This window comes from Ipomoea triloba, chromosome 14 (genome assembly GCF_003576645.1).
Source record: "Ipomoea triloba cultivar NCNSP0323 chromosome 14, ASM357664v1".
Classification (NCBI taxonomy): Eukaryota; Viridiplantae; Streptophyta; class Magnoliopsida; order Solanales; family Convolvulaceae; genus Ipomoea; species Ipomoea triloba.
The window spans coordinates 21,096,311-21,119,556 of NC_044929.1; the positions used below are offsets into that span (position 1 = coordinate 21,096,311).

The 23,246-nt window shown below is 35.9% G+C and overlaps 4 protein-coding genes and 1 non-coding gene across 6 annotated transcripts; 2 read left to right on the top strand and 3 right to left on the bottom strand.

Annotated features, from left to right (window-relative positions):
• On the bottom strand, positions 1–82 carry TRNAS-AGA. The gene has a single exon. It is a non-coding gene; the product is annotated as a tRNA-Ser (tRNA).
• A 5,200-nt stretch (positions 83–5,282) lies between these two features.
• Positions 5,283–6,095, top strand: LOC116004097 (uncharacterized protein At5g39865-like). The gene has a single exon (XM_031244029.1). It carries the CDS (start codon positions 5,283–5,285, stop codon positions 6,093–6,095), a length of 813 nt encoding a protein of 270 aa, XP_031099889.1.
• A 1,396-nt stretch (positions 6,096–7,491) lies between these two features.
• Positions 7,492–10,093, bottom strand: LOC116005135 (ferritin-4, chloroplastic-like). The gene is made up of 8 exons (XM_031245390.1): positions 9,743–10,093; positions 9,358–9,441; positions 9,204–9,264; positions 9,007–9,094; positions 8,351–8,412; positions 8,168–8,233; positions 8,018–8,081; positions 7,492–7,920 (listed from the first exon to the last, which is right to left on the bottom strand). The coding sequence occupies exons 1-8, from the start codon at positions 10,066–10,068 to the stop codon at positions 7,871–7,873; spliced, it is 801 nt and encodes a 266-aa protein (XP_031101250.1). The 5' UTR covers positions 10,069–10,093; the 3' UTR covers positions 7,492–7,870.
• A 4,454-nt stretch (positions 10,094–14,547) lies between these two features.
• On the bottom strand, positions 14,548–17,474 carry LOC116004098 (protein FLC EXPRESSOR-like). Its single transcript, XM_031244030.1, has 3 exons — positions 16,933–17,474; positions 15,468–15,634; positions 14,548–14,558 (listed from the first exon to the last, which is right to left on the bottom strand). Exons 1-3 carry the CDS (start codon positions 17,472–17,474, stop codon positions 14,548–14,550), a joined length of 720 nt encoding a protein of 239 aa, XP_031099890.1.
• Positions 17,475–19,607: 2,133 nt separating this feature from the next.
• On the top strand, positions 19,608–22,975 carry LOC116003689 (pentatricopeptide repeat-containing protein At1g07590, mitochondrial-like). 2 transcript variants are annotated; one of them, XR_004094697.1, is made up of 3 exons: positions 19,608–20,101; positions 20,213–21,746; positions 22,432–22,975. XR_004094697.1 is itself a non-coding variant. In XM_031243591.1 (2 exons), exons 1-2 carry the CDS (start codon positions 19,754–19,756, stop codon positions 21,464–21,466), a joined length of 1,602 nt encoding a protein of 533 aa, XP_031099451.1. In that variant the 5' UTR covers positions 19,608–19,753; the 3' UTR covers positions 21,467–22,975. The 2 variants fall into 2 exon arrangements, 1 of the variants encoding a protein (XP_031099451.1); XM_031243591.1 differs by having other exon boundaries at positions 20,213–22,975.
• The last annotated feature ends 271 nt before the right edge of the window (positions 22,976–23,246 follow it).

Sequence of the window (23,246 nt, forward strand, 5' to 3'; positions counted from 1 at the left end):
CGTGAGCGGCAGGATTCGAACCTGCGCGGGCAGAGCCCACATGATTTCTAGTCATGCCCGATAACCACTCCGGCACGCCCACTAACTGGTTGCAAAGAGCTGCGGGCTTAGTTATGTTAACAAACTAAATTAAAAAAATTAAAACCTATTTATTTAAATATTTAAATACATATTAAAGTAGGCCAGACTAGAGAAACCTTTTAAAAATGTAGGCTGAGCAACACAACCTACATTAGTGTTAGGATGTTAGCCTATGTGGGACTAAGTTGGATTAGAACGACATAATCCACTCGCCATCACTATTTGAAGGGCTACACCCAAACAAAATACAAATTGAAAACTTAGCACATACTCAAAAGAATTTTCGATTGCCACAATACACCAAGTTCGTCTTCACACAAGTTTGATAAATGGAACTATGGAAGGATGAGGGGACTTTACCAAATACAACCCCAAAAGTTAGCAAAGTATAGTATTTGCCAAAATTTATATAATTCGATTATACATATTAAAAATGTCACATTTGAACATTCTCTTAGGTGCACAAAGTTTTGTTAATGCAGTCAGGGTAATGATAGAGGGATCTATTTAACCATCTCTCTTATTAATATTATTATACAAGTATATTTTAGTCTTTATATCACTTCTTCCCTTTCTATTCTCAATAATTATATTTCTCTCTATTAAACAATGTAAGTTGAAATTCCTATTTTATTTTCACCGTACTCTTTTCTCATCCAATTACAATTCATTTTACTATTAATTATTTCCTTCCAACCAAACTCCATGTTAGTTCGTTACTGAGTTGCATCATTGGCTTCTGCCATTCTTTGTTCCGCACCACTTGTAGGTAATCATTCCCATTCATTTCGGTTTGAATGTAAAAATTTCATCTCGTTGTGAGTGGTAAATCATATTTGAATTTTAAATTTTACCAATAATTTCACTTGAACGGATCATATTTAACTCGAGTCAAAATTAGCGATTGTTATACTATACCGATCATAGCACCTTGCATTGTGAATACTAGTCTAAAAATTATGTGTCTGTAATTAACATATTATGTGCATCCAATTAATAAATTGTGTATCTGTAAGTAAATTGAGGACGCATAATATGTTAATTGCAAACACAATATGTTAACTACAAAGACATAATATATTATATGTATATTATGTGCATGTAGTTAACATAATAACATATTATATGTCTTCAATTTATTTACAAATACATAATCTGTTACACATAATATATTGTAAATATATTATTTAAATATTATTTTGGACCAAAATTCACAATGGTATATGATATAATTTGCTCGAAATTAGTTGTTGGGCTTTCCTTATTTGTGGGCTTAAAAGGATGTAACCCTGTTAAGAACAGTTCATTATGATCGTGTAAGGTTGGGGGCTCAATGAGCAGCCAAAGTTTCTCAGCCCAATATTTTAGAAATTTGGTGCACATTTGAAACAAGTTCCAGAGTTTTTTTTTTTTTTTTTTTTTTTTTTTTTTATAAAAAAATTTGCCAATTAGAGTTATAAGGTGAGCTTCACCAAAAACGCATTTTTAGTAGAAGGTGCATGTTTTCCTATAAATCAAAGTTTTAAAGATTATTAAACACCCCCAGTTGATCAAGGTGTTGACTTGGTAACCATAAGGTTCAAAGTTTAACTATTTTTTAAACATCTCTAGTTGGTCAAGGTGTTGGTTTGGTAACCACAATGTTCAAAGTTTAACTATATTTGCAGGAATGGCCTTTTGGCTGATAAACAACATAAGCCGGTTTAGGTAGCGGATGAGGATTTTTCTTAAGTAAATGTTCTAGAGTCAATACAAGGTAGTATATGTTTAATATACATTTTCCATCTGTTGTAACCTAAAGAGTCGATACCTCACTACCGGGGATTCAATCATGTTACCTTCCCTTAATAAGAGCTACAAATGTGTCAGCCGAGGACAAAATGCTTGACTAATATGTTAGTCAATACCCCACTACCGAAGATTTGATTATATGACATTTCCTCATAGACTTGTAAAGATGCTAGCTGAGCACAAAATGTTTGGCTAACATGTTATTTATGTAGTTGAATAACATGCAATGTATCATTTTTTTCTAGAACCTACTCACTTTTTGGTGGAATGAATTATTTGATTTTTTCCCCAACAAACACGTACTTACCAAATTGAGTGTGTAACACCTTCATTAGTGATGCAATATTTTTATTTATATAAGCTATGGGTTCCAACAATGTTACCTGGTCCACTACAATCATGATAAGTATACAATCTACTACCTTAGAATTACTACTGATAATGTTCTACAGTTCTACCGTTTTTTTATGATCCGTCGATAAAAATAATAATAATAATAATAATAATATTTGAACACTTAATCAATTGGTACAATTCTAAAAATCTGGTCTCGACATGGTACTAATAAGTAATAACCTTTAATAAATGGAAATATGACACTTTCATCGCTTAAGTTATAATGATATATCTTATTTTCCCTTACATACACTTCCTTTCCCTTTCGGCCTTCCCACTATTTTCAAATATATCATTATACTTTCTCTACCGATTGTAGCTCAAAGAGTCAATACTCCATCATCCAGGATCTAATCCTATAACATTCCCTCAAGGAGAGTCACAGAGGTGTCAACTGGGCACAATATGCTTGACTATTGTTATGGAGATAGAATTAAAATTCAAAAAGGAGAACAAGAAAAGCTTATCTTCTTGTTTTTTTTTTTTACACATCTGAAGGAGGGGATACCCCAAAAACCTTATTTATGATTTACTGTACCCCTCTACAAAGTACACCTTCGTGGTCATCTTTAAGAATTGTCGCAACAATGGGTGGGGGTAGTTGGAACCTAGTATATACATTGAAATTCTCAAACAAGAGTTTAACCATTTTATCGGTAATACAGTTTTGCTCTCTAAGGTTATGTCTTAGAATCACGTGTTTACTTTTCTCTAGTTGCTTCGTGCAAGCTTCACCCAAATTTCCACCTACCATTCCCCATTCTTATTTTGTAGGTTTTGAATATCAACCATAGATAGTTAAAGGACAATTCAATGATAACGGATGAGAAAAAAAAAAAAAACACCTATAAATTATGAAGCTTACTTATTTTATTGGCACATGCAAATAAATTATATATATTTGGATAACCAAAGAAATCCATAATTAGTACTCAATGCATACATTAGATAAATCATATTTATGTGTAATAATTCATAAGTCATGTCAATTTTATATTTGCATCTTCACTTTAGTAGAGGGATCACACTCAACCTATAATATGAACAAAGGAAGAATGGGCAAAAGCAAAGGATTTAGACAACAACAAACCCCACGGCCGAGTGGTATCAATTCATGCCTTTTTGTGAGAGGTTGCTAACTGGCAACTGCAATCCGATAAAAGAAGGACACAATATTTTAAAAAGTACAAAATTACAATTAAATAATTGTAAGACTCGAAGAAAAAAAAAATAAAGAAACAGGAGAGTGGATGTCACGTGGAACATACTTACAATGCTTCAAGTCATAAAAAATAAGACAATTATTATATAATGTTACACTTTTGGCCATCAAAACAGTCTCTAGTTTTCATATATTTGTTGTTGTTGTTTTTATTTCTTTTCTTTATTTCTTTTAGCGTATAAACCTCAAAAAAAAAAAAAAAAAAGAAAAAAAAAAGAGAAAAAATTAAAACCTCCTCTAGCATAATATCACATTAGATAAATTTGAACTCCAAACTTAAGGTCCCTCACTGTTTCTGCCTTAATTAGAAACTAATGGAGGATATAAAATTATAGAGTGTATCTCAACTGGAAGAGCACATGAGATATTTATCAAAATCAATAGAGAAGGCAATTGAACGGACCTCACGTTAGCCTCGAAAATGCTTGAATAGTATCTATAATGATAGTCTAAACTAGAAGTCGTAAGTTTCAATTTTAACTCCTATTGTTATTGATTTTGTTTAAACTGGTACAATATTTAATACAACTGTACAAGTTGAATTAAATGTTGAAATTATAGATTATTATAATATTGACCTAACTATTTATCAAGTTATTTTAAGTACTAGTTTTGATGGCACATATTGGAATGGCAATTCCCACCCACATGAGAATACTTAGTGCTCTCACACAACCGGCATGGGGTCGGGTTTTTTTCATGGGTGTAGCCACTAGGTGGTGGATCAATCATTGTTAAATTGTAGCCCTAAGAATATGGATTAATATATTGTCATCATGCCCAAAAAATAGTTATTGGTATTGAAAGATTATAAATTTAATTTTTTTTACATCATTTTGTAAATAACTATCACTATATTTTTTTAAATGAACGAAAATGTTGTTTGGTTAGATGAAAAATATATTTCATTGGAAAGGACTTCCTGAAATTGAAGAAAAACAAAACCTGAGCAAAGCATTGGGGTATTTTGTTTTTCATAGGACTTGGGAAGAAAATATAACACATTTGGACCATTTTACCATAAAAAAGTTTCTTAATTGCACATGTATATATATTATCACTATTATTATTAAATGCATATTGACTTTTTTATTCATAAATCCTTACCATTCCAAATTCAACCAAACAATTAAATTTATATTTTCAGTAATTTCTTTTCGCCCAATCAAACAACAGAATCTATTTTCCTGATAATTTGTTTTCAATGAAATTTGAATGTCATTTCTCTTTAAATAATTTTCAGCGAACCAAATGGGTTGTTGGTGTATGATATGTTTGGCCGAATTTATTTAAGAACTTATAGTTTATTTTAAACTACTAATAAGTTATAAGCTCTGTTTGGTAATGTTTCTAAAATAAGTTATTAACTTAAAATATAAAAAAAAAAATAGGGGTGTTTTTATAAATGATAAGAATTAGTAGAGAGAGAAATCTGCAGCACCGTAGTTTACCAGTTGGCATTTCCTCATTTCCATATTCCACTTTCTCTTCTTTCGTTTATGTTTTCTTCTCTGATTTTTCATTTTCTTTTCCTCTCCCCTCCCCACCATTAATATGAAGAAGGGATAATAAAAAGAAGAAAAGGAATAGCTGACTTCATATACACTCACCGCGTTTGCAGCGTCTTTTCTCTCTTTCTTTCTTTCTTTCTTTCTTTTCCCCTCGCCATTATTCTGCGAGAGAAACAGCAAAAAAAAAAAAAAAAAGTTTGGAAATTTCTGGAAATTTGGGTGTTTGTTTCCTCTTCTCGATTGGGGGTCGTGTTCTTTCTCGCCGGAAAATTCCTGAACCCATGTGGCTATCTCGAACCAAATCAAAGACCGGGATTCATCGAACCACCTCCGCAAATTTCTCCTGTTCTTCCTTCAAAGATATCCAGACCCTCTGCGCCGACGAGCCCGTATTATCATCGGATAGCCCGACTCCGACCCAGACCAAGAAATCCACTAATATCTTCCATCGGGTCCGCCGCGCTAATTCCGTCCTCCGCGTTTTCTCCGGGCCCGATTCCCAGCCCAAGCCCGGACCCGGATCCGAACCCGGACCCGACCCGAAACCGCATTGTTTGCCGGTACAGGGGCAGAAGCATGGCGCGGATAAGCCGGAGCCGTCGATCTCGCTCCCGGGATCGGAGAATCGGATAGTGGTGTACCTGACGAGCCTGCGCGTGGTGCGGCGGACGTTCTTGGACTGCAAGGACGTCCAGGCGATCCTGCGGAGCTTCCGCGTGTCGATCGACGAGAGGGATCTGTCGATGGACGGGAGGTTCATGGACGAGCTGAGGGCGATCATGGGGGTGCGGGAGAAGCGGAAACTGACGTTGCCGCGCGTTTTCATCGGCGGGAGGTACATCGGCGGGGCGGAGGAGATCCGGCAGATGCACGAGGCCGGCGAGCTGAAGCAGTACGTGGAAGGGCTACCGCCGGCGAAGCCCGGCACGTGCGAGGTCTGCGGGGGCCACAGGTTCCTCCTCTGCGCCGACTGCGATGGCAGCCGGAAATACTACAGCGAAAAAGCCGGATTCCGGGTCTGCAAGACGTGCAATGAGAATGGACTCATCAGGTGCTCTACTTGCTCCGTTGCGCCCGCGCCCCCTCCTATTTGAACCGTTTTAGATTCTTAGCGAATGTCTATCCATGGCGACTATAATTAGAAGAAGAAGACGACGACTCCATGAATTATTAGAAGATGAAGAAAATTTTACACTTTGTTTTATGTTTTTTTTTTTTCCTTTCTTTTTTTCCTATATTACAGCTTTGTAACTCCCAAAAATGCTATCTTTTTTGGTTCCACTGAGTGGTCTTTCTTTGCCAGGGAGAAAATGGCAGTTCTGAGTTAGATGCAAATGCAAGAAACTCTGTGCCACTCTTTTTTTTCTTCAAGTTTAACATAGTTCTGTAAATTAGTGAGTGAAATCAATCCTGAGAAAGTAGGGGAGAATAGCACTCTGGGTTTTTGCTTCTGGTGGTCAATGGCCATCAATGAATTGAGAAAGTTGAGTATGTGATGATGTTGCAATTACTTGCCAAGAAAGCAAGCTTATATAAGTTTCAATTCCCACTTTCTTCTTGATATTTTCTTTGTCATTTTGCTTGGCATCTCATTTTCTATTGATTTTGTTTCAAATATTTGCTAAATCTGTTTCTGTGACTGGGAATTTGAAGGCCTAAAACTAGATTGATTGTGAATTGTCTTGAAGATGTGAAAAGGCAACAGTTTCTTGTTTTAGGGAAGAAAAGGAAGAATGGTGTAGGTGTACCATCTTCTCTTTTTTGGGGGGCATGAATGGGAAGGTGGGGATTGGAGGTCTATTGCATAGAATCTTAATATGTTAGTGTTGAATTAGAAGCCATTGGGAAGGGTTGTAGAAATGTATGAATTAATAATTGGTGATTTGTTGGCTGACATTATGTTGATCCTGTTTGAGATTTGTGGTGATTAAGAAAAGTGTGAGATGTTAATAAAGTATGGTTGTTGTATGATATAGATCAGTTGGAGTTACATACATTGTTGAAACTGCATGAATGTCAGAAAGTGAAACATGTGTATTCTGTAAATCTGTATCTGTAAAGAAAGGTATAGCTTGGGCAGGAAGGTGTTTTGGTGTAGCCAAAATTCTACTGAAATCTTTGATATTCATAAGAATGTAAAGTGTGTGAGGAAAAAAAAAAAAAAAAAAAAAAGGAACTGTGGTCCGTGGTTGATCTGAGCACTGCAGTCGAGGTTCGGTTGATGTGCATTGGAGCCACTGCTTACACGTGAAGTCCTTCTGGGAAATTTATGTAAACTCCAGGTTCTCTCTTTCTTCAGCATGAAATCTTTCCAATGATGGAGTGAGTCAGTGCTGGTCCAAGTGGGAATTGACATAAAGGATTGAGTGGTTGTTGGTTGAGGCCAAGTGATGTGTGTCTGTCTGTGGTAATACTTCACTGTTAATAATAATGAATGATGAAAACTGCTGAAATGCTTTGGCATGTGCACTTTTTGTTTAGAGCTCAGCTGGGTGAAAGGGTACTGTCATTTCCTAAAAATGATCAGCTAGAATGACTTAAAGTTGATGGTAGACGATGGGAACATGAACATAGTCAAAAGCAATTTGTAGCACTAGCATAATGAGCTAATGGGTCCTTGCCTTGCAAGAATTTGTGTTGTTTAAACTTTTCTTCATTGTTGTGGTTGAGTATCAAACACAAGAAGTTTAGGGAAAATAAAGGCAGCCACAGAACATAGTCTACTAGTCTAGAATATTACAAATGTCAATACTAAGTTGCCAACTGTTCTAACAAGTTGATTGACCCATTGCCTATGAGGAAATATTAACCAGCAGCAGCTACAACTGGATACATTGAATGGGTAGGTATAGGTTGATGGTCCATCATATCATGCAGCGCCATTATTGTTGAGGAGCATCTGATCGAAGTGCCAAACACCTGCGAATTCACAATTCAACACATGAGGGAGTTATATAAGAAATAAATAAAATTAATAACCATGAGAGTTGAAAGAAAAAAAAAGTTTCCCATATACCATGGCCATCGCCCACTCGACGCAGCTGGGCTACATATTCAGAAATCTTCTTGATGGATTCCACCTACAAATTAAAACCATTTTGTTGGGTAAACAATCACTCTGAATGCAGATTAAACAATTCATTTCAGAAAAAAAAAATGCCTTTACCTGCTCAGCCAAGAATTCCTCCTCAACAAAGTCTGTCAGTTGTGTATCATTTTGCTCATCAGCAACCTAAGGATCATATATATAATGCATTACAAACTCCATATGTTATTTGAGTCCCATTTCTAGGATAGTATTGGAAGGCACGAGGCATGCATGACTACTATGAGAATAGGAGGCAGCTACCTTGTGCAATTTCAACAGTTTTTCATTTGTTAACTTCTCAAGTGACAGAGCAAGCTCCATTGCTGAAATTGAGGAGCAAGCTAGTAGTATCACTAAACCTTGTTATAAGGAACAACACTAGACTACAAGATGGAAACATAGGAATTGAATATTAAATGAATATCATTAGAGGGGGAAAAAAAATTCAAGTAGCTCAACATACCCGTAAAATTTAGATATAAGAAAATTCTAAAGTAGCGATCAATATCGTGCCAATTTGCATTGAGTATAATAATTCAATAAGTATGCTAGTTGTACCAAGTTAAATGTTTGCATAATACTTGGTGTTACCAAAACTTTTTTAGTACGAATTATGCAAATTAGCATAATTCCCATAGCTTTGCACAGTCACTGTAAGAATTAACAATTTAGCACATTTGCTTTGACAAGAGTCCATGTCTATTATATCCCAATGTGACAACAATAATTGAAGGCATGTAGATTATATTGTTGAATAGAGGCTGACAAGTAGCCATGAAATGGGCATCTAATTATTGTGCAAGCATAACCTAGAACAAAATGATAGAAAACAGAACAATTGGCCATTGGTGCAATAACAACTTCTCTAATAGAATTTAGAGACATTATTATCAATAGAAATGGGATGTTAGACCTACCATATAATGCATCTCCTTTCTCCTGATGGTCAAAATCAGAGAGAGGCATCAGTAGAGTATGCAGCATAACTTTTCCACCTCGCTTATTCTGATTATTAACACGAGAAAGCAGAATTTAAGTAATAGAGGCCAACTGTTTATCTTACTTAGACATTGACATGAGCAAAGTTAAACCAGACAAAAATATTGCAAATCACCTGATAATCCATCAATTTCTCAGCGTGTTGCCTCTCCTCTTCACTCGAGTCCTTGAAAAACCTGCTTGTAACCCGATATTTAGTAATGATGTAAAACAGATCAAGGAAAACAATGAAATAATCTGAAAAGACAGTCCATCAATACGTTGCTTACTTTGCAATGCCTTTGAGAGCAACGTTGTCCCTGTCGAAGTAGGCATACATTGCATGATACACATAGGAAATGCTGTACTCCACACTGCAATTCATTAAGTGGAACAGAACATCAATGAATCAGAATCTCAACCAGCAACAGAAAATGAGAAGAAATGAATAGTATGATGTTGTTTTTCTAATCCACACATGACGAAACACATTATTTTTATCTCATCGTTATGTGTTCACAGCGCAATGTACATTAAAAAAAAAAAAACAAACGAACAAGAAAAGAAGAAATCACGAGCTTCATACAGAAAAATAGTACTAGCTTAGCATTTTACAAGCACAACCACACATAACCATAAATGCTTATAAAATAACAGAAATGGAAGGAATGATACTTGATCTGATCATTGATGGCGTCCTCGCAGGCATCCTTGAACTTGTGGCGAGCGAGCGACGCATGAGAATCGGTGGAGACGAGGCGGAGCTCCTTCTTCACTTCTTCGAACGGATTGAACGCAACTGCATCCTGCTTCGATGCATTGACGATCACCAAACCACCACCACCGCCGACGGCGGCGCCAGGTCCAGCGCGGCTCTCCAGGAACCTCGCGGCAGCGTTGAAGCTCCTCCGCAAATCGAAGGAAGCGAGGGAGTGAATGCGGCCAGCGTTGTCAAACTTCAAGGCTTGGAGAGAGTTGGAAGGGGAGAATTTGAGCGACATTGTTGTTGATTCAGTGAAGGCGACGGAAGGGAGTGTCTGAAAGAGGAGCGTGAAGGGGATGATGTGATTGTAGATTGTTTATAAATTCGGAAGGTGGTGAGCTTAGCTGGAAAGGGGGGGCTGCAGCGGTTGGTAAAGGCACACGTGGACGGTCCAGATTGTTGGGGATGGAAGGGGCGTGTGTTGTGCTCGTGCTTCGTGAACGATATTCATGGTTGGTAGTTACGTTGCCGGCCGGTTTCCCGGGAACTTCGGTATATTTATTTTATTTTTCAACAAAACAAAAAAACCAAAATGTAACCATTAATTTAGGATGTGTGTAATGACTTACAAATTAAAAAAAAAAAACAAAAAAAAGGATGTATTTGGTTTACGGGTTTAAACATCAGTAATGAGATTAAAATTATAGTTAATGTTTTGTTGACAACGTTTTAGAACATTGAGATTTGATTATCTCTTCCATTAAAAATCTCATTCCCTAATTAAAAACGTGTATCATTCAATTTTATTGGTAATCTAATTTTTAAATTTGGATTTGTGCTTTTAGATTTTTTTTTGTTCATATTCGTGCTTTGGATGCTATTGTATTACGATCAATTGTCTTAATTTTTTTTAATTAAACATCAATATTGACAATCATTCTAATTTCACTATATTACCAAACATGCAAAATACTTTCACCAAACCTACCATTACCAAGTATTTGATTATCATTCCAAATTCGATTTGCATGTGCGAACTAAACACACCCTAAAGGTTAAATCCCATTAAAAAAATTTTATACACCAAGTTAGATTAAGAATATATTGACAAGAATTAAATTCGTGGTTATGGGAGATAAATATCATTCTTAATTTTATGGTCTATTGACCCAAATTTGGACCAATTTGATTAGCTTGTAATTAATAATTAAAGCTGCAAAGAGGAAGAGAGTGTGTGTGTGTATTTTGTAAAATAATGAATTGCTTGCCTTTTGCAGGGTTTATATATGTACTAGCAATACACGTAGGAAAATAATTTCTAAAATAAAGTAGCATCAAATTTGGTAAATATAGACCTTCATAACTAGTGCTTAGAGCATCCCCACCAATAGTTATTGGTGGAGATAATGTGAATGCAATGCCCACATGGCATGGGAGAGAAATAAAAAATGAGAAGAGAGAGAATGGGTGGGTTGCTTCTGCAAAATGGGGTGCATGGAACAGTAAATTTGCAGACATGGGAAAATGAAGCAACTCTGCTGTGCGCGTGTTCGCGCAAAGCAGGCGCCCAGCGGGCGCGTGCAGTGCACGCTCAGGCGCGCTTGACAGAACACAAATTTTAATTTTTTTTTAATTTCAGTTTTGTTTTGTTTTTTTATTCATCCCTCCCCATTTTCTTTTTCCTAATCACACTTACAAAAACTTCTCAATTATCGCGAAATATCTCAACTGATAAGGATGCTCTTAGCTTTCTCAAGCATAAAAGTCTTTTTAAACTCTTTCCCCAAAACCTTTTTAAACTCAATTCACTATAATGTGGTTGAGTTTTCTATATCCATAATAAAAAATATAGTCTTCCACTCTGAATTATTTTGCCTTGAGCCAAAGGTGCGTGGTCACCAAAAGTCCCAATCAAAATTGCTACCTTGAACAAGATTTGGATTGTGTTACGTTGGACCAAGGGCGACTTATTAGAAAGATTTTGTTATGATTTTCATGATTAAATTTACCTTTTGTATCCACTACCGCCTCGGTGCCTCAATGCACTTGGCGGTAGATAATTCCGACGCTCCATGAGTGCAAAGTAAATGCGTTTGGATTGGAGTATATATAGAGTATTCGAACATTTTGTGTACGGTGGGTGGAGTGCTGCGTTTTATGAGCTACCTGTAATTTGTTATACGTGTGAAATTGCATTGACATTATCCACCGTGCAATTATTGTGCAGTTAACTTATTATGATGTATTTTTAATTTATTTGATTATGAGAGATCTCTTAAATGCAAACGCCAAGTTGACCCGTAGTTACGTGCGTTATGAACCAATTTGCATAATAATTTACTGTCATAATTATTATTGCATATTTACCTACCTATTAATCTCTACCACGTCCACCTATAAATTTTACTGTCAGTCTTATTTACTTACCTAACTTCATTTGACTACCGTTACTTTTACTATCTATTTGCTTACCATTATGACTGCATTCATTACTCTTTTCTCTTGTTTTTATATTATTTACTCGGTTCTACATTTACTTATTCCAATATAACATGCTTACACCCACTCATAAATAATTAGGCTTTATTTGTAGTATTAGAATTAAAATTCAAATTCAACCCGAATTTGAAATTTTGGATACATTTGATAAGTTCTTGGGTTCAAACTCATAACTATAATATATTAGAAATAAATTTAACTCAAATAACAAATGTCAAAATTTTATATATTCTTAACTTATTGATACTAGATAAAAAGAAAATCTTCATTTTTAGTCTCTAGCTTGAATATTGTATATCATCTAAATTTGGTTATTAAATATTTGTATTTAGTGCATGACTATTGAATTCTTGTCATAATTATTATTATTTTTGGTCTCATGACTATTATGTTACTTCTACATTTAGTCACAAAGTATTATTTTTACCATATTTGGTGCACGACTTTTATTCTTTTTGCTATACTTAATCCTTTCAACCAAATTTTTGGTAGAAAACAATAGAAATGCATCACAATTCTAGTTCAAAATCATACATTTACGCTCAAAAGCATTGAGATATTCAAGTTGATATGATATTGAGCTGTGAATGTGATAAGTTATATTAATTTTCTATAAAAAAAATTTGGTAAGAAAGACTAAATAATGTGGCAAAAAAAAAAAAAGTCATGCCCAAACTAACATAATAGTTGTTGGATCAAAAATGAAAATAACTCATTCTGGCCACAATTGGTCATCCTAATAAATTGTTTCATCTATTTCATTTAATTTCCACCAGCACTATATTCCATTGTGTTGTCTATATGAGGTTTAAATTCATATAACTTCCATGATTGTCTTGTGAGATATATCAATTAAGGTTTTGCCAAAAACAAATAATTGTGAGGACAAAATATGGAAGAGATTTGATAGTAATACACCAAATATAAAAACTTTAATAATTTAAGATCAAATGTAAAAGATGTACGGTAATTAAGTGATCAAATATTTTTCATATCAGATATTTTTGTAAGAAAACAATGGGTTAACGACGTGACTGCCTGAGGAATTATGGATGGAACAAACAGCAACACAAACTAGTTCATTATTATTTAATAATATCGACAAAATTTTCTGTGGACCATTAATAAAATGTACATTTTTAATATGCTAAATATACATTATTTATGTACTGAATGTACATTATTTGATAGTATCTAAAATAATGTACATCAATCAAGTACTCAAATAATATAACTTCAGAACACAAATAGTGTACCTTTAATATATTAAAAATGTAATTTAGGTTCCACACAATTAGATAGGTTTAGTTCTTGGGCCGTTGTCTGCTGCAATATAATACTTTATATTTGATATAGATACATACTTTAATCGTTATACTGTGGATTATGGTATACATTACCAGAAGTCCCAATAAAAATTGCTGCCTCGCTAATTGCCTATGACAAGATTTGGATTGTGTTGGACCATGGGAAAGAGCCCCTCTAATTGAGGCAAATGAAGGCAAATTATACCACGGATCAGGGTCTACATTGCATTATAAACACTAGTTCAAAAATAAACAATCTGTAAATCGTGCTGCTCACATTGTTGTTCGAGAGGTCGTTTCTGTATTAGGTTGCGGGGAATGGTTTGACTGACCTCCCCCTTTTTTTGTTGATTGTCTTCCCAATGATTCAATGAATTAAGTTCTTCTTCTCAAAAAAATTAAAAAAAAATCATAATTTAAAAATAACGTTCAGATTCTGAATATGTAATTGACACATTATATTTTGTACTTGCAGTTAATAATTTCTGTACCTGTAATTATCATATTACGTATCAGTAATTATCAAATTATTTGTTTACATATACATAAACTGTTAACTGTATGTACGAAATGTGTTAATTGAATGTACAATTTTTTGTTTCAAATTTACAATGCAATATGAATCCTAAGTCGGCCAATTAGTTTGAGACTCGAATCAAGGAGTCCTTTTCGGACACTCCCAAAATTTGTTGAGTTATGAATTGTTTAATTTATAATCTAATTAATATGAGTAGTTAATTAAGGGCACAAGGCAAACACATGCATATATAAAACCAACACTAAACCAATATCACCAAATATGTATTAGCAGAAACAACTTAGCATTTTTCATACATCACTTAATTAATATAATATTCAACAAGGCAAGCTAGAACAACTTTTTGAGCTGTATTCCGTCCCCAAAACCTACTGTTTTTTCTGTCACTAAACAACATGATCGACTCGCAACATATCTGGAACTCGCAGCAGCACTACCATTGAACTGAAATACGAAAAGTTAATAGTCAGCCATTGTTAGCCAATCTAGGTGAAGCTATATATATGTACTTGTCATGATGGTATAGTAACTAGAAAGCTGGTCATAGAACAAAGCTAAGACAATATATGTTGATCTAGGCATATTGACCAGGTCGTTGACTTGATAACCTGTTCCAAGTTCAACTCCCGCTGGTCATTTATGGTCTATGAACAACGTAACCTAGTTTGGAGTTTATGTACCTAGTGATAGAACTAGAGATGGACACCAAAGTGTGTGGTGATTGACAATGAGTTTGGACCATATATGTGTGTGTATGTTGATCCCGGCTACATTAATTAGGCCGTTGATTGATTGGTAACCACAATATTACAAGTTCAACTCTCACCAATCAGCTATATATGGATAACGTAGCCTAGTTTGGGGTTTATGTATCCCGTGGTAGAACTAGAGATGGACACCAAAGTGGTGATTGGCAATGAGTTTGAACCAATATATATATATGTGTGTGTATGTTGATCCCGGCTACATTAACTAGGTTGTTGACTGATTGGTAATCACAATGTTACAATTTCAACACTCACTGGTCAGCTATATATGGTTAACTTAACCTGGCCTAGTTTTGGTTTTATGTATCCCATGATAGAACTAGAGATGGACACCAAAGTGCGTGGTGATTGACAATGAGTTTCGACCATATATGTATGTGTGTGTATGTTGATCCCAGCTACATTAATTAGGTCGTTGACTGATTGGTAACCACAATGTTACAAGTTCAACTCTCACTGGTTAAGCTATATATGGACAACGTAATTAACCTAGTTTGGGGTTTACGTATCTAGTGATAGAACTAGAGATGGACAGCGGGCAAAGTGGTGATTATATTGACAATGAGTTTGGACCATATATAGATACCTGGTAAACCTGCATAAGCAGCAGCTGCCCTTTCTCTCATGGTTGCATGTTCAACTTGAATGTGGAGGCTTTGTAGTTCAGCTTCCATAGAAGCTAAATGCTTCTCCATTACCTGGCTCTGTTGAAGGTGAGTGGCGTACATCTTCCTCTCATTTTCAACAGCAGCCCTGTCCTTGTCCAAACCACAACAAATTATCTTAGCATGCACTTATTATTCAAACAAATTAAAAGCAGAAGATCGAACAGACTTGAATTGAGTCTCAAGGAATTGAATAGGGGGAGATAAAAAGTAAAATGAAGAACAAAACTACATCTATACATAAAACTGTATTATCATTCAAGTTTCACACGTTGATCTGGGTACCTAAACATGGCGAGCTAGCTAGCTGCTGTCCAGTATTTAATTTAAATATGAACCCAAACTTAGAATCATTCACATACCATACTTAGGAGAAAAAAAAATGTTTTTAGGAGATACTGGCTCTCATACCATGTAAGATTATGGAGTAAAACTATCTTGTTTATTAATGAACAAATGAGCAGACTAAATATTAATGTATGTAGCATGGAGAAGTACGTAGCAGAAGTTACAATAGAAACTAGTCTACAGGAATGTATTTAGAACAGATAAATAAATGTAGAAAATGTCAGCCACATATAGGCTTAACATAACATACAAATACCATACTAAGCAAGAATCAACTAACCCTAGCTAGGCCAGAAGCCCAGAACTCAAGGTTCAATTAGATGAATGCATGCTACCCAAAGAACAAGGGAAATGTGGCATTGAGCTAGGTTTTTGTGTAGCAGAAGAGTCAAGCAAAATAGCAAATGCCTCAAGTTGGCAAACACTACGTACTCAAATGATTTTCTGGAACTAACCAAAACAGGAAATTGAGTTAATGATCGATGTCAAATGCCTTTGAGACATTACTCTTTGGGGTTAATGCAGGCTGCCAGGCACTTAATGGCAGCCCAAAAGGACTCAAATGAACTGCACACATAATAATATGAACTGATACAAAATTACAAATGCATGGACCTTAGTGAACTACTACTGCTAGCTTCATCAGTCAAACTAAGAAGACCAATAGACTCCCACTGAGAGTCGAACTTAGAAACTTGTGGTAACAAAACAAATAATTTGACCAACTTGGCTAGAATTGCCTCAATTATTGTTTTACTTAGATCTATAAACGGCAAATGTGTATTTTTTCAATGAATTATCTCTCAGGCTAGGGTTCTCTTTTCTTCTTGTTTCAATTCTTCCCAAATTGTTGATCAACTTGTTTAGCATTTTCTCTGCGCGCGACTTTAACATAATTGCCAATCATCTATAAATTAAAGTACCCATTTTCTGAAAGATTAATGTTAAGTATGAACACTTCATGATCAGATTCAAATATGTCCTCAAAGTATTATTAGTATGGTGTTTGAAACCCTGGTAAAAGTGTGATATATATACCTTCCTCTTTGAACTTCGTTTTGCACGGTTTCGATCTCAGCTTTGATCGCCTGAGACTGCTTCACCTCCGGGAGAATCCTCATCATTTCATCGCCGATCTCCTTCATCTGAGCAACGAGCTCCGTACGATGGGCGTTAAGTTTCTCAACGTCGGCGGTGACCTGGGCCCACTGAGTTCGGAGCTTGTCGGCGGCGCGGATATCGACTTCCATGATAATCGATTTCTCGTAGACCTCGCTCACCTGAGCATCCGCCTCCGCCTTGACGGCGGAGGCGGTGGCGGAGAGGCGCCGGAGCTCCTGATTGGCGGCGGCGAGCTCTCGCTTGAGTCTGAAGCATGAGACGGCGAGGCGCTCGTTTTCGTGATAGAGGGTTTCGATGTGGCGTTGCTGGGAAGCTATGCGGGGGTCCTCCATCATCATGAGCTCCTCCTCCTCCGGGTGAGCTCCGACGCGGCGGATGTTCCGACGGCCATCGTCGAATTCCGGCGGCTCTCCCCGGAGACTCCATGCATTTGGCGGTGGATGATTCCGATGGTCCATGAGTGCAAAGCAAAGCAAATGAGCTTCGAAGCTACCTGAAATTTTTTATACCTGGGCGAATGCTGTGTAATAATCCGCAAATTACAGCGTGGACCCGGGTCCACTCGGGTTTGTCATATACATGATAACGTCTGTCTAAATTATATTTTTGTAATTCGAATAGTTTTACATGTAATCTCATTTTCTACCCATAATTATACCATTGACTCGAATTCACTACTGAATGTTCACAATTCAAATTGTGAACATTCAGTATGTAAATTGTGTATTTTAAACTTGGGTTTACCGAATAATTTGTACTCTTTATGGCATGTTTTGATGGCTTAGGTGGTTATGATGTTTATTCATTTTTCTTTTTTCCCTTCAATAAAATTTGAATACAAGTGAGAATAAAATTTGAGAATAGATTTTTTGAGTTTATATAGTATTTTTCTTGTAATTAATACTATCTCCTTCACATTTTGTTTGTCTGATTCGATTAACAAGGCTTGACTAAAGTTATTTTTAATTCAATTTTTCATAATATTATGTTTAGTATTAGTATATAAAATTTATATATTTAAAAACTACATTAAAAGTACTATTAAACATAAAAAAAAATTAAAAATAATTAAAAATTATTAAAGAAAATAAGCAATAAATAAAGAGTTGGTTTGACCAATGACCAGATGGGGTATATGTCAATAATTAACTGATTATGAACGAACAATTAATTTACTTACAAAAAGAAAGAAAATTGACGCATGGTGGACCACCGCCTACCAATTCTACTATCACTCGTATATGCTTACCTAACTTCAATCACTTCACTACCGTTACTTTTACTATGTATCTATGCACCAATATGACTACATTCGTTTCTATTTTCTGTTGTTTAATTTTTATATTATTATTTACTCAATTCTTCATTTATTTATTTCAATATAACATGCTTGCATCCCCTCATAATTAGACGTTATTTATATTATTAGAATTAAATTCAAATTTACCCAAAATTTAAATTTTGGATAAATTTGATAAGTTATTGAGTTCAAAATTATAACTATAACACAGTATATATATATATAGATATAAATTTAAATCAAATATCGAATGCCAAACTTTTTGATACGAGATACAAAGTAGATTTTTTTCTTCATTTTCAATTTCGTGAATATTGTATTGTATATCTTCCGAATTTGGTTAGTATCTATGATTTTTGTCTCATGACTATTATGTCACTTTCACATTTATTTAGTCATAAAGTATTAATTTTTACCTCATTTGGTGTGCGGATTTTATTTTTTTGCTATACTTGGTCCTTTGATTTGGATTTTTTTTTTTTTTTTTGCCATACTTGGTCCTTTGACCAAATCTTCGATATCTATACTTTCTCAACATGTTGAAGCACAAAGAATCAATATCACCTCCACTGATGCTGGATTTCATGACTTCCCAATATCAAACCTAATTTTCCTACTATGAGAATATGAGTAATTTGAGAGCTTATAATACTTTTGTGTTTTAAGGATATGATTGATGCATCATGAAAATAAAATGGGACAATCTTATCATAATTCTTGTTTATTGATTACGAAAATAGTTTGAACCTGAATTTTTAAGTGCATTGTCAATAATCCATTGGTTAATTGTTTCTCCTAATTTTGCGATTATTATAGCATCAAAATTGTAATACTCCTAATCTGACCCATTTCTTTATCATATAGTTTATCCCTCATTTAATTTGCATCATTTATTTTCATTCCTTAATCATAATTTACTTGAATTCTTGTAAATTTCAATACTTCATTGCCTAGAATTTTACTTTTCACACAAGTACGTGTCATAGTTTCAATCCTCAGTGGAACGACATCCACACCCTCATTTTTACTATCACCATTTTACTTATCAAATGTTCTGTTAACCGATCAAAGAAAAAAAGTTTAATTAATCATTTTTCAATTGAACTTTTCCGGTTCACTTAATGGTTAAAATTTTTATATTTTCATTAATGGTTAATTTAATTCGAGTCAAAGAACTTGTGGTTGTGGTTTAGTGGCACCCGGTTGCATCTCCATATGGAAGGGGTGGGTTCGAGCCTTAGTTTAAATAAATATATAAAATCTAAAAAAAATTATCTCGAATAGTTCAGCCCTGCGACCAGCGACCTGCGTGCTCCGTCTCCACCAGTCCTCCCTCTGCTCCGACCTGGCGACCATAGACTGGCTGCGTTCTCCGTCTCCACTCTGCGTTACATTTCGTCTTCAATTCCAAGTTACCGGCGGCGCCAACTATGCGGAATGCAACTAATAGGAATAGCAATCCTGAGGGCTCAGAGGTTCTGTGGAGCATTACGTCGAACATTTGTCATGGCATCGCCCGACCCCAAATTTCATCTTCGTTTCAGTTTCTGCACGCAAGTACCAACTTCATCCCTGGATTCGGGATCAGAGAATGAGCATATTGTAGCGGAAGAAGATGCAGGAGTAAATAGCTTGAGTTCGAGGGTAGAAAAACTGCCCAGAGGGGAGCCGATTGGGTCAGCCTTCCAGAGCTGGATGGGCGATGGCTTCTCCATTCACAGAGGCCATATCTTCCATACTATCAACCGTTTGCGCAGGCTCAATTCCACCAAACGCGCTCTTGAGGTTCATTTTTGTCTCCATTGATTTTGCATATTCTTCAAACGGATGCCTGCCATGTGTTTGAAATAATCACTGAATGAATATTTGCTAAAAATTCACCCTAAAATTTGGCAGGTGATGGAATGGGTAATTAGGGAGAGGCCATACAGGCCCAAGGAATTAGATTATTCGTATTTACTGGAATTCACTTCTAGGCTTCACGGAGTGTCGCAGGCTGAGAGTCTGTTCTGTCGAATTCCCTCTGAATTCCAGAATGAGTTGCTCTACAACAATCTTGTGCTTGTGTGTCTGGAAAGAGGGCTGATAAGGCTTTCACTAGCATATATGAAGAAAATGAGGGAGCTTGGTCATCAGATATCACATTTGGTGTTTAATCGCCTTATCATTCTACACTCGTCCCCTGGTCGAAGAAAGTCGGTTCCAAAAATCTTAATTCAGATGAAAGCTGACAAGGTCACTCCGCATGTTTCCACCTTCAATATTCTGTTAAAGATTGAAGCTAATGAGCACAATATTGAAGGTTTGGTCAAAGTGTGTAATGATATGAAGAGAGCTAAAGTCCAACCAAATGAGGTAACCTACTGCATTTTAGCCACTGCCCATGCTGTGGCAAGGTTGTATACAGTGTGTGAGGCTTATGTTGAAGCTGTTGAGAAGTCTGCAACTGGGAAAAACTGGTCAACATTGGACATTCTTGTTATATTGTATGGACATCTGGGGAAGCAGAAGGAACTGGAGAGGACTTGGGGCATTACCCGAGAACTTCCTCATGTTAAGTCTAAGAGTTACATGTTGGCTATTGAAGCGTTTGGGAGGATTGGAGATCTAAATCGGGCTGAAGGTCTGTGGTTGGAAATGAAATTAGAAAAGGGTTTGAAATCAATTGAGCAGTTCAACTCAATGATAGCTGTGTATTGCAAGCATGGTCTAGTAACCAAAGCAACTGGGCTGTATAAAGAGATGGAGGCATGTGGGTTGAAAGCAAATTCTATAACTTTCCGACATCTTGCTTTGGGTTGCTTAAAAGCAGGAGGGTTAGTAAAGGAAGCTATGAAAACTCTGGACCTGGGGATGGATATGACAACAAGCATAAAGGTGAAACGATCAATTCCATGGTTAGAAACTACCCTTTCAATAATTGAAATTTTGGCAGATAATGGTGAGCTTAAAATGGTTGAGAAGTTGTTTGAAGAATTGAAGAAAGCAAAATATACCAGGTACACGTTTGTGTATAATGCATTGATTAAGTCATATGTGAAGGCAAAAGTATATGACCCAAATCTTCTCAAAAGGATGGTGTTAGGAGGGGCCAGGCCAGATTCTGAGACTTACAGTTTACTGAAGCTCATTGAGCAATTTCAAGCATGATCCCAAACTGGATGCTTTTTAGGCTTTCCCTTGAGAATACATTAATGCTTTCTGTGCTGCTTTGGCTACAGGGATTTTTATTTGTTCCTAGATATGGATCAGAGCTAGTCTGGATTTTTTAGGAAAAAGAAAATGATAAACTATACGAACAGGAGTTGTTTGCTTCACTCAGGGAATTGGGAAGTGAAACAATGCATGGAAGTATAGAACAAGGAGTAGATGCATTCAGTACTTTTTCACCAGATGGATGTTTCTCCTCCAACACATCATTCAATAATGTGTATGATTTTCTTTCTCTTCCCTTCTTTATAATGATTGCTTTACTCAATGAGAGATTTATGTTGATACATTTTGTGCTCCATCTTTTTCTTGAGTTGTTTTTAACTCCATCACTTGGTAAATTCTTGAATCTCGTCTAATACCTCTCCTAGCCCTCCTGTCTTTTGAAAGGAAAGACTTGATAAGTTGCCTATAAGGTTATCAAGATTTCTTTCCACTTTCAAATTGTTACATAAATTATAAATTTGGCTTGCCTAGTCCTCATGTCCTCACAGTCATTACTTGAGGGTTTTTTACTAACAATAAAAAGCAAGGGTGGATTTTTTAGTGTTGGGGGATGGGGTTTTATTTGAGGGTTTTTATTCCTGCAACGGGTGTTTTGTTTGGCAGAGAAAAAAAGGGTGTGAGAACGCTCCACACCCACCAGGCGCGTTTCGAAAACGTGCACCGTGGGTGCATAAGTGTGGCCGCCAACTGGTAGCCATTTTGATTTAATTTCAATTGCTGTTGCTAGCAACGACAATTTTGGTCCCAGACGTCCTTTTCCAGCCTTCTATGATTGGAATGGAAGCTGCTGGCATTCATGAAACTACATATATACAACTCAATCATGAAGTCAGGAAGGATCTTTATGGAAATATTGTCCTTAGCGGTGGCACGTACCACCATGTTACCTGGTATTGCAGATAGAAAGGAAATCACTGCCCTAGCCCCAAGCAGTATGAAAATCAAGGTCGTTGCTCCACCTGAAAGGAAGTACAGCGTCTGGATAGGAGGCTCCCATTCATTTTGGCATCTCGATCTGATCTGAGTACTTTCCAGCAGGTGAGCTAGCTAGCTCATGCAAATTTCAATTGTCTTCCATTTCCGTTGTTGTTAGATCAGATTTTATTTCGAGTACTAAAGACAGGCAGAAGAGTATGACGAATCCCTCCATTGTCCACGTACAGAAAGTGTATGTTTCTAATTGTATTGTTCGATCGAGCTGGGAATTTTAATTATCTTTTTTCTCCATTATTCATTTCATGTCCATGTTATTTGCTACTCGTATTAGATTAGAACAACTTAACGGTCGAAGAAGGTTTAGAAATGGTAGGAAAAATATCCAGATTCTGGATATGATGTTACTTTTTTCTTTTTCATGTCCGGTTGTTAGCAGAAAGAATCTCTTGTTAAAAGAGGGGACACATATTCAGCAAAATTAAATTACAAAAACTGTTATTGATGATAGGTAAAAGTATACTAAGAAAGTACGAATTTTATGTGTGTATCCATTGTACAAATTTGCCTTGCTCTTCTTCTTAACCACCATCAAGAGTGTGCTGAGTACAACTAGCTCAAACCACCTAGAACCAACGTGCGTTGTCAATTTGTCCAAGTACCCCTCGAGAAGGGGGCGTATGCAGTGGCTCATTATAGACGATTCACACTCCATCACAAACACTAGCTTATAAATGAAAATTTTACTCTAATTTAAGTATCACTTTATAATTATTTATAG